This window comes from Dipodomys ordii, unplaced genomic scaffold, assembly GCF_000151885.1.
Source record: "Dipodomys ordii isolate 6190 unplaced genomic scaffold, Dord_2.0 Scaffold94, whole genome shotgun sequence".
Classification (NCBI taxonomy): Eukaryota; Metazoa; Chordata; class Mammalia; order Rodentia; family Heteromyidae; genus Dipodomys; species Dipodomys ordii.
In genome coordinates, this window is record NW_012267310.1 from 2,215,448 (window position 1) to 2,240,996 (window position 25,549).

Below are 25,549 nucleotides of genomic sequence, written 5' to 3' on the forward strand. Positions count from 1 at the left end.
TGACAGGTCATGCATCCAAAGCCAGCCTGAAGAAACAATGATACTCTTCAATGCTACAATGTAAACCTTCAACTAACAACTTGGGTTGGAAGGATACATGCCTGCCAAAATTCACAGAGTTGTTTTGCTTTTTAGTAGAGATACCTTTATATATATATACACACATACATACATACATATGTATGTATATATACATATATATATATATATATATATATATATTACCTAACTCTAGGTTCTTGGTGTTTTAACTCCTACACATTCTGTGAAGTTCTCAGCAATGATGAAGATAGCCAGTGGTCCCAGTATGCACAATGGGAAAAGCTGCAGAATTGTAGCAGGTAATGAAAGATTGATCCAGAGCCAAGAAACAAGCTTTAGCTATCAATCTTCAAATTTCAGTACTTTCCCCCCTTGTGAGAAAGAAGATAACACTGAATCTGGACTTCACTATGAGAAGATAATAGTGGGGCTGGTGACAAGGCTTCAGAATCATCATGATGTCTTTGCTTTGTTACCTAGGCTGGTCTAGAGCATTATCAACTGTTCTGTCTTATCTGGACCTTGAGCTCCTATGCACTGGGAGCCCATGCCAGCCAGGGGATCACATACCCAGCTGGGTTGGTAGGGTGGTAGTTGGTAGCTTGTTTTTTTGCTCCTGGCAACAGAATGTATAATTGGGCTATAATTGGATTGGATTGGGTTTGGCTCCAAATGGTGCCCAAGCTCTGTCTCCTGACAGATAAGAAGCAATGAACTTTGTATGTGATTCTACAGGGAGTCCGTGACATCATTTCTTGGCTGTTGGTGATGATGGAGAGCTTTCCAGAAGAGTTGACCTTTAGCATGGTGATATGGGGAGCAAGACAAAGAGCAATTTTCTCTGGATCCATTTATTCTAAAATTAAGCACATTTCTGCCTCATTTCCATAATCCTGGAACAAACATGTCTTATGTAGTATGCATGTAATGTCTTCCTCCGTATGTGTATAAAGATTACACTTAAGTATGACTTTTTAAATTAGGAAATAGAACCTTGATGTATCTCAGTGGCAGAGCACTTTCCTAGGATGTGCAAGACCCTGGGACTGATTCTCAGGACATTAAAAAATATCTAATTAAGCAGCAAGAGAACAATAGAGGTAGACATTGAGAGAATACATTTTCTATTAAGTGCATCTATAAGTAGAGATAGGTAGATTAACCTTGGATAGCTCTCCAGGTTGGTGAATGAAGTCCTTCTGGGTATAAGCAGAGTCATTATCATGTCAGTTTTGACCCTGTAGATTGGATCTAATTTCCCCTCCTTGTCACCAGTTGCAGACTGGTCAGTGATCCTACCTTATTGCTTAAAAGGGATTTTACCAATTTTTTTTAACAAATAGACTTAAATAGACTTAAAATCCACTTCCTCTAGAGAATGATGACAAGACTTGCCCCCAGTCTTTTTTTTTGGGGGGGGGAGGTCCGGTCATGGGGCCTGATCTCTGGGCCTGGACGCTGTCCCTCAGCTCTTCAGCTCAAGGCTAGCGCTCTACCACTTGAGCCACAGCGCCACTTCCGGCTTTTTTTTCTTTTTACTTATGTGGTGATGAGGAATCGAACTCAGGGCCTCATGCATGCAAGGCAAGCACTCTACCACTGAGCCACCTTCCCAGCCACTTGCCCCCAGTCTTTTAGCACATGTGAAGTTGAAAGTCACATAAGAACCAAGTGCAAATTCAATCCCTGCCCTCCCTAGCTCACAGAACTGTCCAGCAGCAGCTTGAAAGAGAATGAACACAGAAGTAATTGTGAATATTAATGGTATTGCTATCTTTAACCTCTGGCTACAAGATGTGATTTTGTTTTCTTCCACAAAGCTCTTAAGGAACCTCTGTTTCTTTATTGTCTGACTCACAATGCCCTTTAAGCAGTCATTTCACACAGGTTCCAAACTGTCAGGTTAGCTGGCATCTGTATTTATTAACAACAGTCTGCCTGGTTCACTCTCATGTGTCTCTCAATTGTGAGGCATATCAAAAGAAAAAGAGGGAGAAACTGCTCCTGTAGGATTTTAATAATTGGACATTGGATGCGAATGAGCATAGCTCAGACAAGATGTCATAGAGAAGACACCCAGGGCATCTCTGCATGTTCAGCCTGACACAACTCTTGGGTTTCCCCCCACCACCAGGCCAGATTCCAATAGTACATAACATATGTATGAAAGATTATTACATGGGTAGGGTGACTCCTTCTGGCCGTCAAGCCCATCTGAAATGCTCGGGAAAATGATGTATGAAATCCATTTGCTTTTTCCTTGTGATCGGGGAAACAGCAGCTCAACTCTCCAAGTGTTTCTTCAACTGATTCTCTTCGGAGAATAACCAGAAATTCTAAGCTATTTCCTGGTTAAAAATTGGGAAAAGAAGAAAATCTCTTGAAGTCTCCAAAGCAAAATGAAAGTGCTCAGGTAAAATGCAAATCATGTTGCTGTCTTGGAATAACAAGGGCTCTGGAAACCAGGGCCACCGCTGTAGGTTTTGAAAACTGGAGCTGCAGTGCCTCCTCCAGGAGAAACAGGACATCTGCAGGTTAGAAATAAGCTCACCATCCCACACAAGCTTTGGCCCTTTAAGGGAGGTGCTGCCAAATGAATACTTGCAAGCACTTCCGTGAGCTCAGAATCAGTAAGGATAATTAATGAGTTTTAATTTTCAGTGCACTTTCTTTCTATTGCCTAGGGAACTATGCTGAGGTACTCCTGACAGAGTATTTCATTTCAAAACCAACCCATTCCTGGTCTTTGAAGAAAGTGGCAAAAGGTAGAAGAATTGCAGGTACTGCAAAGGAAAAAGAAAAACCCTTCTGGATCATACCTGGTGTATTGTCTGAGTCACCTCAGTGTTTGGTACCCCTCTCAAGACTGGTATTTCTGGGTTTTGGTTGGTTGTGGGGCTTGAACTTTGGGCCTGGACACAGTTCCTCAGCTCTTCAGGTCAAGGCTAGCACTCTACCACTTGAGCCACAGCATCACTTTCAGTTTTCTGAGTGGTTTATTAGAGATAAGAGTCTCATGGAGTTTTCTGCCTGGGCTGGCTTTGAACCGTGACCTTCAGATCTCAGCCTCCTGAGTAGCTAGGATTACAGGTGTGAGCCACAGGCGCCCAGCTAAGGGGACTGGTATTTTTATTGCTATATACTGTTATAGATTTGGTTCAGAGTGGTTAAGAGACCCCAAGTTGCTGAGTTCCCATGATGTCACAGAACTGGAAGTGGAGTGCTGCCAGGTCCCACTGTTCCCAGGATATACTGTGCCCAGTGGTTGCTGTCAGGTAGGCAAATCTTGAGGCAGGAAGCCTATCAATGCCAGTTTACACAGTCCCAGATGGCTCTGCTGTTATCACCCTACTCCCTCCTACAGACTCAGAATGAGTACCAATCAACAGAGACAACACTCAAAATGAACATTATTGTGCTGCCCTACAAAACAGGGACATGAAACTGAAAAGTAGAAGACTAGACTTTTAGATAGATACTAATCTTAATTCACTTGCTCCTGGGACTCAGATTACATTGCTAATAGGTAAGTATCCTTATATTAAGTTCTTTCCAGTACTTATATTCAATACTTATTAACCATTGATGTTATTAACTATTCATGTTATCATCAGTAGCCACTACTATATGTAGAACTCCCTACATATTATGTATCTTAATGCCTTGGCACTATTGGCCTTTGTGGTGGGGTTGAACTGTGCATTGCGTTGGTTACGGCATTCCTGGCCTCGACTTTCCACATGCTAATTGTTCTCAGCCTAAGCCATGACAACCATAAATGTCATCAAACATTACTAAGTGTCTGTTTAGAATAAGGATCAGAATATTCCTCCTGTGAAGTAGGTTATTCTCTCTCTCTCTCTCTCTCTCTCTCTCTCTCTCTCTCTCTTTCTGTTGTCTGTTGGTCATGGGGCTTGAACTCAAGGCCTACGCACTATCCCTGAGCTCTTCAGCTCAAGGCTAGCACTCTACCACTTTCAGCCATGGTGCCATTTCTGGTTTTATGGTAGATAATTAGAGATCGAAATCTCACAGGGACTTTTCAGCCCAGGATGTCATCGAACCACGATCCTCACATCTCAACCTCCTGAGTAGCTAGGATTACAGGTGTGAGCCACCAGAGCCCAGCTGTTTTCTCATTTTAAGATGAAGAAACTGAAATCAAGGGATTATGTAAGTCATAGAATAGCAAAACAGGCCTGCAGCCCCTACTCTGCCACATTTCTTTCAGTAGAATACCTGTTTGCCAACACCCTTTCTGGACTTTTCCTTTGTCACCTCCATCCTGCTCTAGCCCTTATGTGCATTTGCACAACTTAGTGGATGATGTCTTATCATCTACCTCGAATGTAGTTGTGATTGGCAAAGTGAGTACACTTAAGAAATGAGCAGATTTCAGGATGTTGAATGAGCCAGTCAGAAAACAAAGCCAGTGCAGAGGGAAACAGAGCCAAAAGATGAAGAGACTTGAGTCCTGGTGACAATGTGTATGCCGCTGGATCCAGCTGTGCCTGAAGCTAGTATATCCCCTGGACTTTTCAGTTATGTGAACCAATAAATACCCTGTTTTGCTTTAAAAAAAAAAAAAAGAAACGAGCAGATCCATTCTAGACCTTTTACGTTGTTTGGGTGCAGTGTGAAGTAAAAGAATTCAGCCAAACTAAGTTGAATTGGAACAATGGTTGTGCAAACAGTCAGGAATGAAGAAACCTGTTTGATAAGTTTTCAGGACCTGATTGTTGTCTCTGGAACTAAAAGGCAGCTGTGGTTCCTATCATTTGGATCCAGAACTTGGCATGAGACTAGAGTTAGGCAAGAAAATATGTATTCTTTGTTAAGGATTCAGTTGTGCCTACCTCTCTGGCTGTTTTTCTAGCTGTCCAGAGGAATTGGTGTGAGCAGCCTTTGTGCCACCTGCCTGGACAAAAGAGATTCCAATCTGTTAGCTACTTCATCAAAATTTCTCCCAGTGAGAAGCCAATTGACTCACTCACCTGAGATTACACCAGCCACCACCCCACCATCTGCATAAAGCCCTAAACCAGAGGGTGTGGAATGATCAGTTCATGGGCAAGGAAGAGAGGCGAGGGAGCCCAAGGTGAATATGCATGTCTTGATTTGCTCCTCGTGATACTTTCTTAAATGCCACAGCATGTGCAGGAAGTTGAAACGAGCAGCCTTGTCACGATGCAGCCCAGCCTGATTAGACAGCCTGGAATTCACTTCCCCAGTGTTCTGCGTGGGCTTCATACAGCGTGAGAGAGAAGGAGAGAAAAGACTTCATGACACAGAGATTGCTGCACCATAAACGACACAGACACGCCTGACAAAGCCATGGCTCATCCTGGAAGCAAAGGCGGGCTCAGCAGATGCCTAGCCTTCCTCCGCTGCAGTTGTGTTAGGCGGGGCATGCACAACCCATGGTATCCTTCCAGGGCTATCATCAGTACTGTTCCCATGTCCTCTGCTTTCCTCACTCCTCACTTCTTTCCATCTCTTTGCCCTTTCTTCCATCTCTCTCTTCCTTTCATGCATCCTCTGATATTGGTGAGCATTAACCTTTCCTTTTTCCCCCCAAGACTTTTAAAGAGAGCAAATTCTTTGTGCTGCCAAGCAGTGTGTTAACCCATTAAACTTTGAACTGAGCTGGGTGCTCTGACTCCTATTTGATTCCTCCATGCCTGACATCCTCAGGTAAATGTTTCTTTGGCTCCTTTATGCTTAATCAAAAGCGGGCTGGCTGATCAGATGGATGAGTGAATAAACAAGCAGGCAGTCAAACAAAGAAATAAATAAACCAGCATGGGAAAGTTGGGTTTGGGTGTGGCTGTTGTGAAGGTGCCGGCCTCTGGGCTCTCTTCAGCTTTTGCTTGTTTAACTCTGACTCATTATGATGAAAAATTTGCAAGGACTCACACTAAATGGACATTTTTGAAGAATACAGTGGGTGTTAGTGATGAAAAAGATGGACTGTGGCGTATGACAGATGTTGGTATGTCATTCTTCCACCACTCTCTCCCCTATCACTTCCAAGCTAGGTGACCTGGATCAACTTGTATAAACTCTCTTTGCCTTCATCCCCCCCACAAACTAACTGGCACCATGGTATTGTGCTCCATGTACAAAAAGTAAGTGACTTTAGATGGAACACAAGATCCTCTGTCAAACAGGCATAACATAAGCATATAATCAATATTGATGCTCATGGCAACAATAAAAATGACATCAGTATTGGTGCTGATAATTATACGAGTGTGTGTGTGTGCGCGCGCGTGCGCACATGTGCTGGGGTTTAAACTCAGGTCTCGTGCTCTCTCAATGTTTTCACTCAAGGCTGGTGCTGTCATTTGAGCCACACCCTCTACTTCTGGTGTTTTACTGGTTAATTGGAGGTAAGAATCTCATGGATTTGTCTGCCTGGGCTGACTTCAAACCTCAATCCTCAGATCTCAGCGTTCTAAATAGCTAGGATTAAGGCATGAGCACCAGCACCCAGCTCTAAACATTAATGCCGGAACATATTTGGTGAGCAGCCAAGACAACCTACTGCTTTCTGATATAATTGAGACAAACATATCCTAAAGAAAGTACTTGGGTTTGAGGCCTAATACTATAACTCAGGGATAGTCTATATCCCTTAGAGACATTAATTTACTGATTATTTTAAAAACAAAATTGCGGTTGAGTCCTTTATTCTGAAGTCTCTAGTTACTATAAAGCGAACAGGTATCAGGCTGTTAATTGTTGTATTTTTTATTATCATCTTAATGTCTGTAAAATGAACTGCATAGATTGCTTGGAGAGTAAAGTTTCCAGCAAGCTGAACCAGATGTTAAAACTTCAAGCACACATGCCAATATCAGTATTACTTATTCTCGGCACTATTGATATCTGGGGGCTAGCTCATTCTCTTTTGTAGGAGGCTGTTCTAGGCGTGGTGGGATATTTAACAGCATCTTTGCCTTCTCCACCAGATGACAGTAGCAATTTTACCCCTTACCACACTTGTGACAACCTAAACTTTCTCTAGACATAGTCAAATGTCCCTTGTGAGGCAAAAATCCACGTAAATTCCCATGTATTGAATGAAGAGCCATTGAGTGAAGAAAACCATTCCATTATTTGGGGAGCAGGGCACATGATGGTAATAACTGTCCCTTGGCCCATAGAAACTTACATGCCAGTGTACATAAATCTGCAGAATTGGGTCCTGAGTCACCTCTGCCTTCCATCAGGCTGGCCAGAGCTGATATATTCTCTGGTCTCATCTACTCCCTAAACGATCTCTCACCAAATCTAACAACCTCCTGAGAATCCACATCCCAGACCCTCTACAGCTATGTTTTGACAGAAATGATGCAGGTTACTTCTGTGTATTTGCTGTGGAGAGACCTTAAAGCAATAGCGACAACCCAAAGCCTCTTTGTGATCACTCTGAAGAGCACTTTACACCTGCCCAGGCTGTTACCAGGGCCTAGATCAAGTGTTTTGCCAGGGAAGATAACAAATGAATGAAATCTTAATGTAGTTCAGAAGCAAATGCAGAACTTGTCTGTCTTCCAACTGAGCAAGGAGCAAGAAAAACAGTATCACAAATTAAAAGAAATACGGCTTCAATGGAGAGTGAAAAATCTCAGCCTCCAACCATTTCCTTCTGAGAAAGTAAATAGAGCTTGTGTAATTGGGTCAAAGCAGAGAACATGTCAAAATTGAGGACAAAAAAATTTCCAGTAATCCACAGAGAAGACATTGGGAGAAGGTCTTTGATTTTGGTTTTCTTTTTAGGTCTAGTTGTATTTAAATCAGTAAGTCAGTCCTAGGTCATTAGCAGAGGAAAAAGGTTATGAAGTCATGATAAATCAGAGACTATGAGAAATCAATCATCCTAGTGCAAAAGGCTTTAAAACAACATGAAAAGCATTCTTGATAAAATGTATAGTGGACAAGGCAAGATACAAACTGTATAATCTGGGCACTGGTAGCTCACACCTGTAATCCTAGTTACTCAGGAGGATGAGACCTGAAGATCACAGTTCAAAGCCAGCCTGAGCAAAAAAGTCCATGAGACTCTTACCTCCAATTAGCTGGAAATTGAACTGTGGCTAAATGTTGTAGAGTGCTACCCTTGAGCACAAAATCTGAGGCAGTGCCCAGACCTTGAATTCAAGACCCAGGACTGGCATCAAAAAAAATAAAAGAAAAAATTATACAAATATTGTAAATGGTGCTATGTCAGAAAAAAAATAATTTAAGGAGAACTGGTCCCATGAACTCAGTTATTACTCATCCTATGTGTTGTACTTAGAGTTACTTTTGTAGCAACATCTTAATCCTTCAAAACTGCCCTATGTATTTCTGCTTTTAGTGAAATGAGAAAACAGGGACATAGAGCTCAAAGTTGTAAATATAGAGAGAAATTAGATCAAATTGCCCTGTTGTTAGCATCCTGTTCCTATTGTATCCCATGTGTAAATGCAGAGGAAAAGACTGGAAGGGGATATATCAGAATGAGTATTACACTAAGATGAGGATCTTCTGGGTAACTATTTTTATTATTTTCCAGTTTCTGTTACATTGTTATCATTTCCTTTCTTGTACAAATAAATTGTTACTATGCATTACCATTTGACAGAGATGATATTTCCATTCACTAACAAATTTAATCTAAAGTTTACAGTGAGGTGATATAAAGGCATGTTCCCCAAATATAGAGCTGCTAATATTGATTGACTGGTCAGTTGGTTATTAATTTGCAATATTATTTTTTAAATATTTCTACATATAAGCATTTTAAGTGCTACTTTCCATTCCTTAAGTTTCACTATATTTTTTCTCATTAATCTCCAAGTATTTTCTAATTTCCCTGGTGATTTTTCTTGTTGACTCATTAGTTTGAATGTGTTGTTGGAGTCCATCGCATTGTGAATTTCCAAACTTCCTTCTGTTATTTATTCATAATTTAATTCTGTTGTGGTCAGAGTACAGATTTTTGTATGTTTTCAATCCTTATAAATGTACTGACACTTTTTCTTTGTCCCAAAATGTGGTGTGTCCTGCACAATAAATATTCCTTGTGCACTTGAGAAGGACTTGGACTCTGTTGTTGCTGGGCTGAGTGTTCTATAAGTATTTATTAGGTATGTTTGATTTATCCTGTTGTTCAAATCTTCTGTTTGCTTGTTGATCTTCTGGCTAGTTGTTCTAGACAATACCAAAGGTGGGATATTGAAATCCTCAGTCATTATTGTTAGAATGTCTATTTCTCCCTTCAATTCTAACAGCTTTTGCTTCATGTATTTTGGGGATCTGTTGTTGAATGCCAAACGCACTTCTTACCAAATATCTGGGTCTATCAGTTGGTCCTCTTGCCAACACTCAAAATTAGTCCTTGAATCAGCAAGAAGGAAAGCGATGCATAATGGTTAACATTTAACAGCAATGAGAACCTTCTGTTCTCCTCTGTCAGAGATGACTCTGGGTGACTGCTTGGCAAATATATGTTATCTTAAATATTCTTCGAAAAATAAAGCCAAGAAGTGCTTGAAAATTAAATTTCCTTCTGGTCTTACACATTTTTCTCCTCTTTTGAGAAAAGGAGCCAAACTTGATATTTTTCCCTAATTGTCAGAGGAATATAAAATCAAAAACATCAATGAGCTAAAAGTCAAATTTCTGAAGTCACTATCAGTTATTATCAACAAGGCTTGTTAAAGAAGATAGCCTTGATTTTAAGTGATAACCTCTCAAGAATACAAGGATTTGGAAGATTTACATTTCTAGGGGACACCATACTGGCTATAGTCGGGCTACCAGTAGCATCCTATATACATGCCTGTGTGCCTAGCATGTACCAGTATATACACAAAATATAAAGAAAATATATCGAGAAGCTATAAGCAGGAAAACCAATATATTACAATTTACTAAATATTGTGATAGCATAAATAGAAGATACTATATGAGTAAGAGAGTACTATTGTACACTGAATGTTTGAGTGTCCCTCAGTTCATATGTTCAAGTCCTAGACCCCAATGTAATGGTGTTAGGAAGTAATTGGGTTTAGACAAGATCATGAGGGTGGGGCCCCATAGTAGGATTAGTACCCTTTTAACTAGAGGAAGACACACCAAAGCATCTTCCTTCTACCATGTAAGGACACAGAGAGAAGAGAGCTGTCTGAATGCAGAAATAGGGCCCTCTCCAGCTCATGCCCACACTGGCATCTTCATCTTTAACTTTCAGCCTCAAGAACTGTGAGAAATAAATGTCTTGTTTAATTCCCCCTCCCCTAGTCTATGGTATTCTTTTAGTTTGTTTCTTTCTTCTTTTTTGTGCTGGTCCTGGGGCTTGAACTCAGAGCCTAGATGCTTGTTCCTGAGCTTTTGAGCTCAAGGCTAGTGTTCTATCACTTGAACCCCAACTCCACTTGTAGATTTTTTTGGTGGGTAATTGGAGGGAAGAATCTCATGGACTTTTCTGCCCACGTTTGCTACAAACTACAATCCTTAGATCTCAGTCTTCTGAGTGGCTAGGATTACAGGCTTGAGTCATTGGTGTCCAGCTCCTCAGTTCTTTTTTTTATTAATATTTTTTTATTGTAAAGATACTATAGAGAGGGGTCACAGTTACATGAGCAAGGTAATGAGCATTGTTACCCCCTCCTTTGTTTTTCCCCTACCACCCCTTCCCTCCCCACCTCCCGAGCTCCCTCCTCCCTCCTCAGTTCTTAATAGCCAATTAAAATACATTCTACTGGCTGCCACTCTTACACATGACCAAAAGCTACAGAGTTACCGAGTCACTAATGTTTGCCCTTTTTTGCCAGCCCTGACTCTTGAAGTCAGGGACTGTATGCTGTCCCTAAGATTTTATGCTCTAGGCTAGTACTCTACCACTTGAGCCACAGATCCATTTCTGGCTCTCTTTTGGGGGGGCTTAATTGGAGATAAGAGTCTCACAGACTTTCCTGCCCAGGCTGACTTCAAACCACAATCCTCAAATCTCAGCCTCCTGAGTAACTAGGATTATAGGTATGAGCTACTGGCACCTGGCAAAGTTTGTATTTTTTACTTAAATGAATTATCTGTTAATGGATACATGAATGAAAAAAATAAGACATATACACAAAATGGAATAGCACTCAGGCATAAAAACAATGAAATTGTGACACTTGTAACAAAATGAATGGAAGTAAAGGACTTTATGTTAAGTAAAATCACCCAGGCACAGAAGGAGAAATAACATGTTCTCACTCATATGTGGAAACTAAAACTTAATTTCAGCCACACATTGTGGTGTAGACCAGTAATCCAAGGAGGCAGAGGCAGGTAAACTGTAAACTGTAGGCTAACCTGGGCTATGTAGCAAATTATACCTCAAAAACAAAAACCTTAAAAAGTTGATTTCATGGAAATAGAGTGGAATAGTGGTCACTAGAGATTAAAGGGGAGAGGGAGAATGGAAGGAAATTGGGTAACACATAGCAAAAGGAAGTTATAGGAATACTGAGTTTGGGTATTTGTATAGCACAGTAGATTGACTATAGTTCACAACAATTTATTATATACTTATAAAGAAGTAAGAGTTTTAAGTTTTCAAATATAAAGAAAGTGATAAACATGTAAGAAGAGGGAAATGCTAATTATCCTGATTTCATCACCACATATTATATATATATAGATATCGAATTACCACTCTGTACCCCATAAATGTGTACAATAGTATGAGACAATTTAAACAATGACAAACCATAAAAATATTTTACATTTCTCGAGGACCCTAGTTTAGTTATGTGCGAAGTTTGCCTGCCACAGGATTCATGAGAAGGCTGCAAGTTCCAACACCAAGGAAATGAATTCCTGCAATTTCAGAATAAAGGTTTCTTTCTAGAACTTCATCAGTCACAGGGCTTTCAGTGGCTTCTATCTTGCTGTTCATTTGCATAGTTGTAGAATTATTTCTAGGTTTTTACCTGTTAAACATTTCTTTTTCTTGTAATTGTTGCATTGTTACCATTTTAACACTTATTTTGTTCCTCTCCAATGCTTTGTTATCACTGAGCTCTTTCACCACTGGAAAAAGAGAAGAGACAGTGTAGGCAAGTTGTGGGGTCTTAGTGTCTTCCACCAGAAAAGTTTAAGGTTTATTACATTCACCTAGAAGAATGATTAGGTCTCAACAGGCTGCTCTATTAATGATGTCCTTCAGGCATCACGTATCCAGTGGCTGTAACTGGGCCTCTGTTTTAACCATTCCCTTTCCACTGCCCCTAGGCAGCACAAGTTCCTCCTCTCCTAAGTCACAATAACATTGACTTGTTAGTGAGTCAGGAAGAGCTGTGGGATATGAGCTGCTATTTCATTACTGCCTTTTGAAGTATTTTAACTTCACAGCAAGACATGGGGAATTCTGAGGGCCAAGGCTAAGTTTTATAGCTATATTTTTTAGTACAAAAAAGAAGAAAATGAGCTGGGTGCCAGTGGCTCATGCCTATAATCCTAGCTACTCAGTAGGCTGAGATCTGAGGATAGTAGTTCAAAGCCAGCCCAGCAGGAAAGTCCATGAGACTCTCATCTCCAATAAACCACTAGAAAACCGGAAGTGGTGCTGTAGCTCAAGCGGTAGAGCACTAGCCTTGAGCTGAAGAACTGAGGGACAGTGCCCAGGCCAAGAGTTCAAGCCCCATGACTGACCAAAAAAAAATGCCCAAGGAATAGAAACTGGTTATAAGGGTCCTTTACTCAGTACCCGTAGCCCATTGATAGGAGGCAGAAGTGGACACAATATCTGTTTGGACACCAGCATTTTTAGAAATTCTCCAGGTTCCCCAGACTATGTCCACGATGCCTGTGCTGGCATCCCCTATAACTCTAAAGAAATGCTCTAGTGGTGGCTCACAGCGTGGACCTGAGATCCTTGACATTGCAGCAAACGATGAGAGGATTAGAAGACATCTGCTTTTTTGGACTGTGCTGTTGATTCTATAGTTACCCATAGGACCACCTTTCATTCTCATCCCACAGAGTCCCCAGAGTTAGATGGCCAAACAATGTATTTTCTCTACCCATGCCAGTTTTAGCCTGGTTTGTAAATCCATCTGAGATGCTCCTTTGTCTCTTGGATGTAGTACATACTATCTCCTTGTTGTCTGGACTCATTCTTTATTGGGTCCAAGTCCTAAGTACTTTTCCACAAACTATGATTCCTGATCCCTAACAAGCTAGTTATTGACCTTTATGCTATAATGTTTTCATAGATTTCCATGAACAGTGCTAATCATGACATAGACCATGAAAAGAATCTGAAATATCACTTAAAAGGAGGCACTGACATTGGCTGGAAGGAGAGGCTGCCCTGTCTTAACATGTCTAAAGTATTGTAATAGGTATGTGACCTCTGAGCCTTGAGTCCCATGGATTTCAGTATTTGAAACTGTGGATGTCATGGACTTAGTCATTCAGTTTTTAAGCCAGTGATCTGTTTGATCAAGTCGTTGGACAGTAATGGGTAACAACGAATGACAACAAAAAATGGTGGCTCTAGGAAGAAATTGGTAATCCAAGTAAGGGGTTAATGATGGCTTGTCTAACATGTTTGTTGCTTGAGTTCAACTAAATCAATCAATGGTAAGAACCAGTCTCCATTTATGACTGCAAACCATACCCAGGAAAGTTTCAAAATCTCTTATTTGCAGGCCAGATGATTCCAAAGCAAACAAACACACTACCTCTTTTCCAGAAATAGAAAAAACATCCATTGGCTTAGAGATAAAGATAATACTCATTTGGAATTCAGATCAATTATCCTGACAACTTAGATTTTCACATTCCAAGTAAAAATAAGGATAAATAAGCCTCTCTGGGTGGTTTTTGCATTAGAATTTATTCAGAAGAAAACATTCATTAAAAGTCATCTCTGAGAGAATGAAGTAACAGAAATGTATTCTGAGTATTCCTTTTCAATATTTTATCAAGTTGGAGTTATTCCTTGTTCCATGTAACTAAAAATTCAAGGCTCCTAAATCAACTACACAGCTCAGTAACATTTCAAGATCCTCTCCGAGCTCATTTTCAAATAGCATTCCTTTGAATCTTCAAAATCAAATTCTTTTGAAACTGGAACGGGGGTTAAATTTAGGTCAGCATGGATTTCATAAAAGCAAAATCCTTTCAAGTCTGCATTAAAAATTCATATGTCTAACTGAATGGCTTTGGTTGGGTGATAATAATAACTATTACCAAAAGTTAATTTCCCTTTTCTGCTCTTTCCCATAAGAAAGTTCTTCAGCTTCATCCCAGATGTATTGGAAGGTTTCATCTCAGTTTGGAAACACAAACAGGACTGAGTATGACACATAGTCATCGGTATATTCCATTTAGTCATAAAGGATGACAAATGTGTGCAGTCGTGTGTTGGGTCAGTTCTCATTCACATCATTTTGTCCTCATCCTGGTTCCTGGGGTTCATTCTGACGGCATGGAATCCATTGTTTTATTCTTATTCCTTTGTTCTCTTATGTAATTGTGCTAAAACACCAGCTACTATTCTTTTACTTTAACTCAAAACCACTCCTCTCTTTCTCTAGACTATAAAATAATCTTTTATGCCAAACTAATTTGCAAATATCCTAGTAGGTCTGCACAAGCATGACACAGATAATGTGGTGATAACACAGAGTTGTCTCGCAGGGCATTCTGGGTGTCACTTTGTCTTGAGGAAAAGACAGAGCAGGGGGCCACAGGGGGCCCACTGCTTGTGTTTGCCATCTGGTGTCAGAAGTTTCTCTCCAATGACATCGGTGTTTGTAACCCAGCTACAAGGTGTCGGAAAGAACGGAGTTGAAGCAGTGTAACCAGTAGTTATACTGCTTTGAAGTAAGGTCCTCTTTTTAGGAGGCATGTAGAACAAGGGCAATAATTGGGCACCATGAGGCTTAGAAGAGATCACTGCTACGGTGCTATTCACATAGTATCTGGCACATAGAATGTGGCTCATAAATATTTCTAGTGTTCAGCCATCGCAGATATGCAACAAATATTGGCCAAATAAATGCTAAATGGCCAAGTGGGCAAATGAATGAATGAATGAATAAGCAACCAGAATAAAGCCTGTTTTATGGTCCATGTTCTAGGTTCCTCTCCCCTATACTTTTCTCCTTGAGAAATGGAGTATATTGTGCATGATGGAGTTTAGTAATGTTGAATAAAGAGTACATTTGCTCCTGAGCAGGAGGAAAAAGAGCAATGGTTTGCTTTAATTCCATAGTCTTCCTGTTGGCAGAATTTATCAGTTGGCAAGATAAGAGGGCAGACTGAGCCCTCACTAGGCAACATTACAGGGAATATCAATTAAAATGGAAACAAAATGTCATGTCAAAGCAGTGTAGACAGTTGTGAATCCACCTGTGCCCCATCCACACCCGCATGTATACGGCAGAAAGCCTCTCAATCTGCCTTACACATACCTGAGCTCCTTTTTTCAGGGCCTGAGTTTCTGTACTTTCCCCCTTTCAAACCCGCTTAGCTCCTTGCTTCTCTGATTCTCTAGCTGGCAGGGGTATGGTACCTTTTTGTTCCTGCCCCAGTCAAGCTGTTGAAGGGCTGAAATGTTATTTGGCAAATGATGAGACAGACATGTGAGCTTCTTATGGCTGCCATGGGCTTATCTGCCTGTACTGCTCATTTTGTATGGCCCACAAATGATGCTGTAAGTAACTGAATGGCCCTTGACAGAAGAAAGGTTTCCTACCCCCAGACTAAAGGAATTGTTATTTCTTTGGTCTATGTAGAATCTGGGTAAGGACACTGAAATATGCAATGCTCCCTAGAACCCAAGATCAAAGGCTTCTCATGGCCCTTTCCTAATTATCTTCCTTCTCCTAACTTCATCCTTCTCCAGCTCAGAAGGATGATCAGAAAGGGGACAGCAGGCAAGTAGCCGCATTAGATATCTGACTGAGCCAGGCACCTGTGGCTCACAACTTTAATCCTAGCTACTCAAGAGGCTGAGATCTGAGGTTCATGGTTCAAAGCCAGCTAGGCAGGAAAGTCCCTAAGAGATTCTTATCTCCAATTAACCATGGGTGGAAATAAAATGAAATGGCACTGTGGCTCAAAGTGGAAGAGCATTAGCCTTGAGTGAAAAATCTCAGGAACAGCGCCCAGGCCCTGAGTTCAAGCCCCACAACCAACAACAACAAAAACAACAACAACAAAAGAGATCTGACTAATGATGGAGTAAGTCCCAAAGCTTGGCTTTTCCAGAAAACTGTAGAAAATTGAATACTTAATAAGAAATTCTGGAATTCCACGTTCCTCCTGTGAAAGGCTTCTTCACACCATTATGTAGTGGCATTATTCAAACAAAGAGACTAGATTTTTACTCACCTGTTGTCTTCCAACTACTGTTCAGCTTTGGGAACATATTTCAGTTCACTTTTAATATTCTGGATCTCCGATAGGTTGACTGCAGGTCCTGGAAGTTTCTTTGCTCCAGGAATTGGCTTCTTTTCCTCATCCGAGGTAGAAGGAGCTCCCTGAGGAGAAAGGAGAAGAAAGTCAATTCACCAAAAAAAAAAAAAAAGATCTCCTGGCTCATGGGATGAACCAGAAAAAAAATTAAAGCAAAAATAATATTAGCATATGATTCAAGAAGTAACTTTCCCTTGTTTTGCTGGTGTTGGGACCACCTTAGAGTTTCAATACAATTGACTGAAGTTTATACAGGAATGTAAAAGAAAGTTAGAAGAAAAAGAAAATAAGTCATCCACATGACAGAAAATACTAGAATACTGTTTAACATCTGGTAACCAATAAATATTACTAACAATTCAAAGGATTTGTGTTTCCAAGAAAAGCATCTTACAAGACTAAATTGAATTCGGTATCATACAGTCATAATATGCCTAACAGCATAAATCTGTGTAACATTGGTGAACAGTTGGCTCTAACAATTTGTGCCGCCCATGACATCTTTATGAAGTATAAACAGGATGAAAGGACAAAAGGAGAACATCCTTGAACATAGACAATACAGGAGGAAGTGACAGAGAAGACCCAGCCCTCTTCTCCTGCTTTGGGAAGTATTTTATATTTCCTATCATTAAATGCTGTTATGTTTTCATCACAATTTTTAGTGTAGGACTCACATCTACTCTTTTTGGTGCCCCGCCCCATGCCTGGTTACAGAGATATAAACAGATATTTGATGTTTGTTGTTTGATTCCCCAGAATGTACCCTAATGAGAAATCCACACCTCTGTGTACATACACCACACACACATAGAAAAGGGATCATAAAACAGTAAGGTAAGCTCCAACTCATTACTACAGAAGAAAGTTGCTTGTTTGGTTAGTCCCATTGCTCTTATTTGCTCTAGGTGGGGGTGGGGCAAGACCTCGCCCGGGAAGGAAGGCCCTGGATGACATTTAATCCCCTGGGCAGTCTGAGCACACACCTCTGATCAGATTACAACCAGGAAGATCATTGAAAGAGGGCCCCAGCTGCTTCGTGCTGAGGTCATACTTCCCAAGCCTGCTGGATCACCAATGACTGAACGAGATCAGAGTCAAGGGGTGGGCCCATGCCTGGGAGACCTCTGGTAAAACCACTTGGCCAGAGAACTGGCCTTAGTCTGAACCACTTCCACCTTCCCGCCCCTGCTTCATGGTTCATGCTTTAATGGTTCCCAGACTCCTGTAACTCCTCATTCTCCTTACAAATATTTTCAGCAATAAATATTTCACAAGGTGAATCTCATTTCTGGGTCGGCTTCTTGAGTCACTCAAAGTAACACAGCCCTCCATGCCAGCTCAACAGAGCTCCAGCTTCCTGGAGTGAACCAATGCCATTCCACAGGGGAAAAATAAAAAAGAATTAAGAAAGCACCCATCTATCTCCTAGGAAGCCCTATACCTCCCAGTCTAACTTGACAGCCCTGCCACGGGGAGTGGATGGGATTAAAGTCCATGCCTTGTGTTAACCCTCATCTGGCTCCTGTGTCTTCTTCAACTGGTGAGATCCTAAAGGAAGAACGTGTTCAAGCCTCTGCTAAATTATTTGGTAGATATGTATGTCCTTCACAGAAATGTTTTAAAATTGGTTATTGGAAAAAAAAAAAGAGTGGACTTAGAGAGTAGTGCAGTGTTTTTCTTCTACTAAGGGTTAATGGTTTTCTCTGTAATCCTTTTCTCTACATCTGGTACCGTGCTAAAGAAATAGCTAATGTGTTACCCATGTGAAGTGATAAAGGAATTCAATGTAGACCTTATGCAGGGTAAGTACTTAGAAGAACAGATTGTCTCTCCAGGTCAGTGCATCAATGACCATAGGGTCAAAGAGACATAGGATTGGCTGCTTTTCCTCAAGTCACATTCATCACATGTAAGTGCAGATGTCGAAGCAGTAATTAAAACTGTAAAACACCCACACAGAAGATGACGTCTTCTAAAATGTTCCTTGTTAGTCTTCTGGGAAGGAATTTTGAAAAAGTCTATAAAGTGTTGCTTTTTTTAATATGTGTAGCACTGAAATGAAAAATGTTTCCTCACTTAGAAATGTTCTTGCAGTTGTTAGGTGGGTAGATCTTAATAAAGAAGCATGAAGGAGAAAAATGCTTCCAATTCCTTCTGTCAAATTCCTGGGTAAGTCACATTCACTGCCATTATAACATCAAAATGTGTGACACTGGAACATTAAATGCATGAAGCCACTAGCAGCACTCATGTGCAAGGATGTATGGTGTGAAAATATGCAGATTAATAATGATACTCTCTAATACCGAGCATCTTTCTGTCAAAGTATTACAACTTCAATGCCCTGTGTAGTTTATTTATCAAGGTAAGGAAGGATTTCAGCATTTGATTTGGTAAGGTAGCATATGGTGGAAATTTTAAGTGATATGTTTAGTAATAGGCAGTACCTTGACATTATAATATTGACCCAAGGAAGGAGGCTGATAGTGGTACATTTTTTATTGAGTTGTAACTTTTTTTTGAAAACATAATGGAAATCAGATTCCATTGCTTTTGTGAATTTCTTATTATAAGCATTACAATCAATTAAGGCCCACTTGAAGAAGCAAGGTTCCAGGTGGTCTTATTTAGCTAATTCAGTACATTCTTTATTTTTTCATAGATATTAGAATTGAAAAGGGACATGGAAGATGTTCTTGGCCTTAGATGAAGAATGTGAATGAAAACTTATGGATAATAGCAGCATTCCCAGTTTCAGGAAGAGCTACTGCAAAGGGAAATGGTGGCTTTGAGAATCACAGAGAATTTGTAAAACTTCACAAAATAGGGGGAGCATTTTCCAGCTACCTTGCTTTCATCTCCCCCATTACTACCAGATACCATCCTGAGATTTTACCTAGACTCTCCTATGTGAGAACTAATCTGACGTGCTTATTCATGCTCCAACACTGAAGACTCAACCATACCAGCAAATGCTTCCATTGCTAGCTCTCCCAGCACCTGGACTAACACACTTCATCCTCATATGAACCTACACGTCTGCCACTGCCCTGCTCGTATCCTTGTCTTATAGTTCAGAAGATTGGAGCGGTGGGGGGGCAGTTAAGGAGAGTGGTACAGCAGGAGACCTACTTAAAAAAAAAAACTGGTCCAAGGCCACACTTCTTACTATGGCTGGATCAGACTTAAATGATGTGCTAGCATCATGTAAAGGAAGCAGTTTGAAATTGAAAGGATAATATTTAACAGAATGCCCCCATGTGCTATTTGGTGGCTTAATAGTGATGCTATTTTAGTTAAAAATGAGATTTGGGAGGCTTAAAGTGGCTTAGTAATACTCTTCAGATCACTTCAGGCAAGCAGCTGCTTGTCTTAGGCAAAAGGGCCGCCCTTTTTATGAGGATTTGGCTCTAAGGCATGACTCAAGTGGTACAGCTCCAGTCACTAGCAAGCATGTCCTGAGTTCAGACCCCAGTACCACATTTTGTAAAAAGATAAATTATAGTGTGTTAGACTTTGTCACTTCATTCTGTATTGCTCATTTTGTGGTAATGAAATGCTTCACATTTTTATTTATTTATTTTCCTCAGAAATACATGAGGTTTCAGCAGAAAAGTCACTTGTGAGTAAAACATATAAACATCTGCAGAGGGAACTCTTTCCTCTTTTGGTATTTGTTGATTTTAGCCCCTATGTTAACACATCAGGTAATTGAGTTTGGCGTGAAGTGAAGAATGAAAGGGAGGGGAAAAGGCAGAAATGGAAACTAGATAGACTCCCTTGCAAAACTCTTCCAAGGAAGATGAAAGCATCTAACGTGTTTGTCTGAATCCATAAGTGAATCAATGAGTTCTGATGGCTTTATCACCTGCCAGAATCTGTACTAAATATATCTTGCTTGGTTCAGTAAACGCTCTTGAGTAAAAACTTAGAAACTCATGACTAGCATCCGACAGAAAGCATCTGAGGTGCTATATCCTTCCCACCACACACAAAATCAGTCACCAAGTAGAAATTAAACAGATCTTCAAGTAACCATGCTTACCTTTGGCCAGTAGGGAGAAAGGTATTGAGTTTCCCATTGGAATGAACAAAAGACTGCTATAGAAACCTAAAGGCTCTATGATGATTCCTTGACACATAGCTATTGGGCCCTCCTTGTCCTGGAGAATCATCCTGTCTGGCCTCTGCCCTCGCTTAATGAGGATGCTGAAGGAGACAGGCCTTACTGAGCTCTGCTACCTAAGTTTTCCTCACCTCCTCCATTTCAGGAGTGCATTCTTTTCTTCTCGGAGGTTGCCCAGCTCCAGGCCTAAAGGCTCCCATTGGAATATTGATGTTTGCCTAGAAGAGAAAAGAGGATACATTTAGCTCAAGAAAAAGGTAAGGCACTGTAATGACATTCTCAGGCAGTCATCATTGTGAGGGGGAAAAAATGTGTCTGCGAAGTACATCTTCAAAGCTTTTTATCTCTAGAAAATTGCTGTCATGACAGCAGGGGAAAAATATGCGAAGGAAAATTTGACTTACATTTATTACAGATTTCTGGGATTCATCCTGAGGTCTGCACAGTGATTTCACAGTTCCTTTTTGGGTGGAAGCTTTTTTTTTTATGACAGTTTATCTGGCCGTTGCCCTCCTGTGGTGCACACTGTGTTCCTCTCTCAGATAAGGAACACGGGAGGACAGGAAATAAGGAAAACACATGAGCAGGAGCCATCCTCACACCATACGTTTCCTTCAGGGTCCTTCACTTTACCCTCGGATGGGCTGCTATGGGCAGTGGTCAGGAGGATTCATCCTACGCTAAGCTGCCTCCTCCTTTGTGTAACATGTTTTTAAATTATCTGTAAGTAGTTGTACAAAGGAACTGGCACATAACAAAGCCATTTATGGATGCAATGCACCTTGACCAGTGTCTTCCCCTTCAGCCTTCTCACCGTCCCCTTTGTTTTTCATCATTTGGTGGTATATACAATGAATTGTTGACCATATTGTCTCCCACATGCCCCTGTCATTTGCCTACCCCTCCCCTTGGCCCCCAAATCTATAAGTAAACATGTGCTGTATGTGCAAGTGGTTACAAATGAACTAACTGAAGTATAATAGACTCAATGGAGAGCTCAAATATTATAATCTTAAAAAAAAAAGAGTCGGTCAAAGCCCAGCAAAATCAATAGCAAGAAATTGGTATCTTCTGTAACATCTTGCTACTAGGCCAGCATCCATACAGGCCTCTGGAGTTTGCATTCTTCTACCTTCCTCCTGGGGGTGGGGTGGCAGTAAGGAGTAAGGAAAATGCTAGTGAGTCAACCCCCCTTTGTATCAAAACTCAGCTATTTTTGTCCTTCATTAAGACAATATACTTCTCTCCATCTGTGGCAAATATAAAATACCCTCTAGTAAACATGTGATATGCTAAACATGAAATTGTATAATATGTAGACACATATTTGAATTTGGGAAGAGAATATGAAAGTTTGAATTTTGCCCATATTTTGTGTTCCATCAAATGTTGAAAATATTTAATGCAGACCAAAACTGTCTTCTACTAGTAGTGTCATTCCAATAAAATATGCACTAAAGGCGAGTGCTAGAGACTCATGCTTGTAAACCTATCTCCTCAGGAGGCTGAGACCTGGGGATCATGATTTTAAGCCACCTCAGCCAAGAAGGTCCATGAGACTTTTATTTCCAATAACCCAAAAAAGCTGGGAGTAGAGCTGTGGTTCAAGTGGTAGAGCACTAGCCTTGAGCAAAAGAAGCTCAGGGACAGTGCCCAGGTCCTCGGACTTGCAGAAAAAATGTAGAATACATTTCCCACTGAAAATAAAACATTGCCTCATGAGTAATCAAGCATATGGAAGGTAGAAACCCACATAAGGATATGTGGGCTTGAGAAAATGAACTTTGTTTTGATGCTGTGATTGAAAATGTTGTTTGAGAAAAAGGAGCAGAATATTTTGTTGTCTTATGAAGAAGATTGGGCTTTGGTACACCACCAAATAAGATTATTAGAAAGTGTGGCAAGGTACATGTGGAACCACCTGGTATAAAGTCTGTTGGCCAGAGGAATGATTAACCCATGACACAGGAATTAACTAGTAGCCATGTTTGGGCAGCATGTATTCTGCTCCTATGAAGGGAGCAACAAGTAACTTTTCTCAACTAGGGCCTTTAAAACTTCTTTTTCCTTCTAGAATAATGCTGACCCCACAAAAAGGAAGTAAATCCAAAGTGTGGCAAATAACAAGAGGCTCATCATTGTGGGGCCATTCCTTTAGGGTTAACACACCAAGCAACAGTTTTTATTATATTTTCATTACCTTTAAGTAGTCATACAAATGAGTCACAATTCAACAAATCCATTTATGAATACAATGCTTCTTGATGGATGTCACCCCTTCCAAGAAGTATTTACCATATGTACCATAAGACAGAAAAGCATACCACATGGGGAGGACAGGCCTTATCTCGTGGCAAATATGAAGCCATAGCTCATGAATTCCAAAACATGCCTCTCTCCATGTCTTTCAAATCAGTGTGTGTCTTAGTCTCCGTGGTATCTTCAAAAAATATTTTTGAGATAGGGACTTACTATATTTCCCAGGCTGGCCTTAAACTTCAGGGCTCAAGTGATCCTCCTACTTCAGCCTCCAGAAAAGCTGGGACTACAGGCATATATCTCCATCCAGTCTCTAACAATTTTAATTGGCACAATTTCTTTATTGCTTGTCAGATCATAAAATATCGGTATTTGTTAGGGATGTACCTGAATAGTAGAGGCTTACTTAACATGCATGAGGCTCTGGGTTTGGTCCTGCACTACTGCACTACACACACACACACACACACACACACACACACACACACACACACAGTTGTAAGGGCCTGAAATAAACATGATCCAAATGATGTAAGCAGATTCAAAGAAAATAACCTATATCAGACTAATAGATTATTTCTATCACTACAATTTGGATGAAAGAGACAGAAACTCAACATAAGGACTATTTGGGAGAAGGTTAACAAAAGGTTAGTTAGAATCAGGCATGATGGTACACACTATAATCCCTACACTGATTAAGAAACTGGATGTCAAAGATGTTAGATAATGTGCTGAAGTTCACACAGTAGATATATAAGTAAAAGTCAGGATTGCAAATCAGCACTGCTTAACTTGATAAAGTCAGACCTTTTCACTCCTCCAAACTGATCTCCCATGAGTTCTTTTTCACTTGGACAGAATTAACGCTAATCAGCACTGACATTGCAGACTTATACCCTAAGAGTTGACTTGGAAAAGGGATACACAAAATGGATACTTCTAGAAGCGCCGAAAGCAACTTTGAAAAATGAGCCATCAAGTCACTCACTCACTTGATTATAGCCAGAAGAAAAAGTTCTATAACTTGAATTTGCTAGAAAAATGTAGATCTGCAAATCTGTTTTTATGCCATTTGCCAGAGAATTGAATCATGCTCCTTTCTTCTTCACTGCCATGCTCTGGGTTCAAATGCAAATAAAATGTCATTTCTACCTGCAAATTGGGCATGCCATCTTCTCAGAATGTGTTTAGAATATAATCTGTACATTTTATTAAAAAGGATAGATAGATAGATAGATAGATAGATAGATAGATAGATAGATAGATAGATAGATAGATAGATAGATAGATGCCAATATATACAGTTCCTCTCCCTACCCAGGAGATAGAGACCAAGTAGATCATGGTGAAGACCATTTCAGGCAAAAAGTTAGCGAACCCTCTCCCCATCTCAATAAATAAGCCACATGGGTGGCATAAGTCTATAATACCACCTATGGTAGGAAATGTAAGCAGGAAGATCGTGATCCAAGGCCAGAAAAAATATTTTTTTTGGGTCCGGTCGTGGGGCCTGAGCTCTGGGTCTGGGTGCTGTCCCTTAGCTCTTCAGCTCAAGGCTAGCACTCTACCACTTGAGCCACAGCGCCACTTCCGACGTTTTTCTTTTTGCTTATGTGGTCCTGAGGAATCAAACCCAGGGCCTCATGCATGCAAGGCAAGCGCTCTACCACTGAGCCACCTTCCCAGCCCAAGAAAAAATATTTTTTTAATAACAAAAGTCCTCCCCCCAAAATGGCTGAGGTTGTGGCTCAAGTAGTAGGGTGTCCACTTGACAAGCTCCAGGCCAAAGGTTCTAACCCCAATACTCTCAAAGGAAAGGAAATAAAAAAAGACTGGAGTTCTTTCTCTGATTTGAATTCTGTACAAATGTAAAGGAAGCCGGCTCTTGGTTTTGTTTTGTTTTTGTTTTTTTGCTTTTGTAATGCAATCTTTTGTATCTGTTATCCCTCCTGGAGGTTTTGTCATGTTAGACAGCAGAGCATCACTTTCCCAAGCTATACATAATTTGTAACATCCTTCAAGTTGGGAATGGAAAAAATCTACTAGGTTATCTTTTGCCAAAACAGGATACCAGTGCCTGATAGAAGACCTATCTGATGTGAAATGAATACTGCCCTTGATCACACTGGGTGAAAAAAAAAGTAAAAAGAATTCCCTGTAAGTTAATTCCACCACTCCCTTAATTATTTGTATTGTTCTCCTTGTTGGGTACTAGGCTTTGAGCCAGGAAGATTCTGGAAACAATATTCCCACCACAGCCACTCCTATGGGCTTACAATGGGATGACATCTTCTTTCCCTAGTGGGTTAGATTCTGATAGCTGCTGGCCCTTGAGTACTGACAACTCCTATTGATCTTTGCTTTCTACAGCCATTGTTCCCCTCTCTCCCCTCCCTTTTTTTGTCCCTAATCTGTCTCCTTTGAACTCACTGAGCTTCCTGTGTATTTGTTTCAGATCTCCTCCACAGGTTCTCTCTCCTTTTCAAAGGTCCCAACAGCTCCTGCCATTCTCCCTAGGCACCAGGTACTATATAGAATTGCATTGTACTAGTCTCAGAATCCTCAGCCCTCTGAATGGAGCAAGATATGGCATTCTGAGGTTCCTATAAAACATCTTTATAGACTACTTTCAACACGCATGTTTTC

General features: G+C 40.5%; 1 protein-coding gene across 2 annotated transcripts in view; it reads right to left on the reverse strand.

Annotated features, from left to right (window-relative positions):
• Nucleotides 1–25,549, reverse strand: part of Smpx (small muscle protein, X-linked) — a 55,060-nt gene that overhangs the window by 14,515 nt on the left and 14,996 nt on the right. The window contains exons 3-5 of one of the 2 annotated variants that reach the window (XM_013026496.1): nt 20,773–20,859; nt 16,429–16,577; nt 11,891–12,114 (exon numbers count right to left, since the gene is read on the reverse strand). In XM_013026496.1, the coding sequence (XP_012881950.1) occupies nt 16,443–16,577; nt 20,773–20,859 (222 nt within the window). In that variant the 3' untranslated portion in view covers nt 11,891–12,114; nt 16,429–16,442. Of the gene's footprint in view, nt 1–11,890; nt 12,115–16,428; nt 16,578–20,772; nt 20,860–25,549 lie in introns of those variants that run through there. The other variant, XM_013026495.1, reaches the window with a different exon arrangement.